Source organism: Elephantulus edwardii, unplaced genomic scaffold (assembly GCF_000299155.1).
Source record: "Elephantulus edwardii isolate Elephantulus edwardi_28Jun2011 unplaced genomic scaffold, EleEdw1.0 scaffold00032, whole genome shotgun sequence".
NCBI lineage: Eukaryota > Metazoa > Chordata > Mammalia > Macroscelidea > Macroscelididae > Elephantulus > Elephantulus edwardii.
Genome location: NW_006399782.1, coordinates 10,205,051 through 10,208,399, shown reverse-complemented (window position 1 = coordinate 10,208,399; position 3,349 = coordinate 10,205,051). Strand labels below are relative to the sequence as shown.

Sequence of the window (3,349 nt, the reverse complement as noted above, 5' to 3'; positions counted from 1 at the left end):
CCTTTTTCCTGGTTACTTTCTTTAGGAGTGGCCAATCAGTGGAGGAGCTTGGAACCTAGGAACACAAACATATCCAGAAATTATTATTACTGGGTAAGTGGAATATCAATTATAAGGCTATCAGTTATCAACAAGAAAATATCTATTTAATGTCAACACTTTTCTCCATAATAGTGTTCTATACAGTCTAATAGTTTAAGTAAAAATAAATAGCTTTGAGGCAAGCTCATAATCTTAATGAAATAAAGAGCCAAATCTTTGGAAATGGAAATTTTTCAAAAACTGATTAAAAAGAAATTAGAAGAGAAGAAGGAAAAAGGGAGAGAATTTGTGATAGCTTGTTGTTGTTGTTGTTATGTGCCGTCGAGTCGCCTGCGACTCATAGCGACCCTATGTACAACAGCCCTAAACTCCGCTCTGTCCTGAGCCAATCGCACTGTCTCTGACACTCCCATCCCAATTATCCCAGTCACTGAATCAATCCACCTCATAGAGGGCCTTCCTCTCCTGCTCTGTCCCTCCACCCTCCCAAGCATGATGTCCCTCTTAGTCAGGGAAAACTTTATTTAGAAATCACAAAATGTTAGCTGTAGAAAGGCCCTATTCAACATCTGTCTCCTGCCAAATCTAGAAATCAGTCCTGGATAGCACTGATAAGGAGTTATTAGAAGTTCAAAATTTATAACACCAGAAATGTCACTACATTGTATAACAATCCATTATATGTTCTTATATTATTAATATAAACAGAGATTTAACTACAGATAAGTTGAAATTAAAAAGATAATGCAAAATTCTACTTCCAGAATAATGAAAATGTTCTTTACTTTACCTTTTCTGTACTTACGTACAAATAAAACCCCCTAAAATTAGACAACACACATAAGATTACTTTTAAAGGTACAGAGAAGTCAGTGAGGGCTCTCAGAGTCAAGAAATGCCATGAGAATGAGTTTCTTGGGACTTTGACTTTACATGTGGATTTCACCCAGTGGGCTGCTTAGGAATCAGATTGACTACATTTGTGGAAGAAATCGCTGGAGAAGCTCAATATCAGTAGTCAAACTAGGCCAGGGGCAGACTGTAGATCAGATCATCAGTTATTCATATGCAAGTTTAAATTGAGGCTGAAGAAAATTATTCAAGGTCAAGATATGATCTTGAATCAATTCCATCAGAATTTAATGATCATCTTAAGAATAGGTTTGAGTCATTGAACACCAATGATAGAAGACCAGATGAATTGTGCAATCATATCAAGGATATCATCCATGAAGAAAGCAAAATATCATTACAAAAACAGAGAAAGAAAACCCAGAAATGAATGTCAGAAGAGACTATAAAGATTGCACTGGAACACTGGAAAGCCAAATCTAAATGAAAATATGTCTAAGTAAAAGAGCTGTACAGACAATTTCAAAGGGCAGCTTGAGAGGACAAAGCAAAGTATTATAACAGAATGTGCAGAGAGGTAGAATTGGAGAATAAAAAAGGAAGAACTCACTCTGCATTTCTCAAGCTGAAAGAACTGAAAAACAAATTTAGGCCTCATGTTGCAGTATTGAAAGAAGCTATGGGCAGTGTATTGAATGACCCAGAAAACATCAAAAAATGATGGAAGAAATATACATAGTCACTGTACAGAAAGAATTGATTGACACTAAAAAATTTCGGGAATTACCATATGAACAAGAGCCAATGATAATGAAAGAGGAAGTGAAAGCTGCATTGAAGGCATTGGCAAAAAATAGGGCTCCAGGAATCAATTGGATACTATTTGACTTACTTCAATTAACATATATAGCCTTGGATGCACTCATCAGTCTATTCCAGAAAAATTGGAGGACAGCTATCTGGCCTACGGATTCAAAGAGGTCTATATTTGTTCCTATTCTCAAGAAGGGTGATCTGTCCTACAACAGTGGCAGTATGCAGTATTTGTCCTTTTGAGACTGAGATATTTCACTCAGCATAATGTCCTCCAGGGTGACCCATTTTGAATAATATTCCATGAGTTCCTTGCTTTTCAATGCTGTGTAGTATTCCATTGTGTGAATATACCACTGCTTCTCTACCCATTTGTTTGTTAATGGGCACTTAGGTTGTTTCCAACTCTGTGCTATTGCAAACAAAGCTGCAATAAACATGGGTTTAACAAATACTGCATAGTGCTACTGTTGTTGAATTGGACTGCCATCAAGGTTGAGATGAGACTGAGAAATATGGGATAAATTTTGCATACTGCCTTGAAACAGATGAGGGAGAGAACTGTTTAAAAGCGATATATGATTGGGTATTATGGTCATGACAAGAGTACAGAATGAAGGCTGCATAGTGGAGTGGACTCAAGGGAGGAGGGGATTGAATACCAATGAAAGAATTTTTCTTTTACTTTTCAAAGGGAAGAGTGAACTGGGGTGGGGAGAGGGGGCAAGGAGAAAAATGCAACAATGAATGAATGGAAATCCAAAGTCTCTGTAAATGTTCTTTAAAATTAATAAAAAAAAATTGAAAAAGAAAGGTGATCCAATTGAATGAGAAAATTATCGAACAGTATCATTGATATCATGTGCTAACAAAATACTGAAGATCATTCAAAAACAGCTGGAACAGTCCATAGATAGGGAATTGCCAGAAGTTAAAGTGGGATTTAGAAGAGGCCGTGGGACCAGGGATATCATTGCTAATGTCCGATAGATCCTGGCTGAAAGTAAAGAATATCAGAAGAATGTCTGTGCTTTAAAGACTATGCAAAGGCATTTGACTGTGTGGATCATAACAAGTTGTGGCTGATATTGAGAAGAATGGGAATCCCAGAGGACTTGATTGTGTTCATGTGGAACCTATACCTGGACCAGGAGGCTGTTGTGCGAACAGAGCCAGGGAGCACTGCTTGGTTTGAAATTGGGAAGGGAATGCATCAGGGTTTATTCTGTCTCCATACCTGTTCAGTCTATCTGTTGAGCAAATTATCTGAGAAACCTGACTCTATGAAGAGGACTGTGGCATTAGGATTGGAGGGAGACTCATCAATAACTTCCATTATGCAGATAACACAACCTTGCTTTCTGAAAGTTTGGAGGATTTGAAGCACTTGTTTCAGAAGATCGAGGAATGCAGCCTTCAGTATAGATTGTATCTCAATATCAAGAAAATAAAGAGTCTTACCACTGGACCAATAGGCTGTCTCTTGATAAATGGAGAGGAGATTGAAACTATCACCAGCTTCATCTTCCTTGGATCCACAATTAACACCCTTACAAACAGTCAGGAAATAAGGAGACACATTGCAATGGGAAAATCTGCAGTTAGGGACTTTTTTTATTGAGGAGTAGTGATGTCAATTTGA

The 3,349-nt window shown here is 37.6% G+C and overlaps 1 protein-coding gene across 2 annotated transcripts in view; it reads left to right on the top strand.

Annotated features, from left to right (window-relative positions):
- Window positions 1–3,349, top strand: part of STXBP5L (syntaxin binding protein 5-like) — a 405,474-nt gene that overhangs the window by 257,388 nt on the left and 144,737 nt on the right. For both annotated transcript variants that reach the window (XM_006884245.1, XM_006884246.1), the window contains exon 13: window positions 26–93. In XM_006884245.1, coding sequence (XP_006884307.1) covers window positions 26–93 — 68 coding nt within the window. The remainder of the gene's footprint in view (window positions 1–25; window positions 94–3,349) is intronic.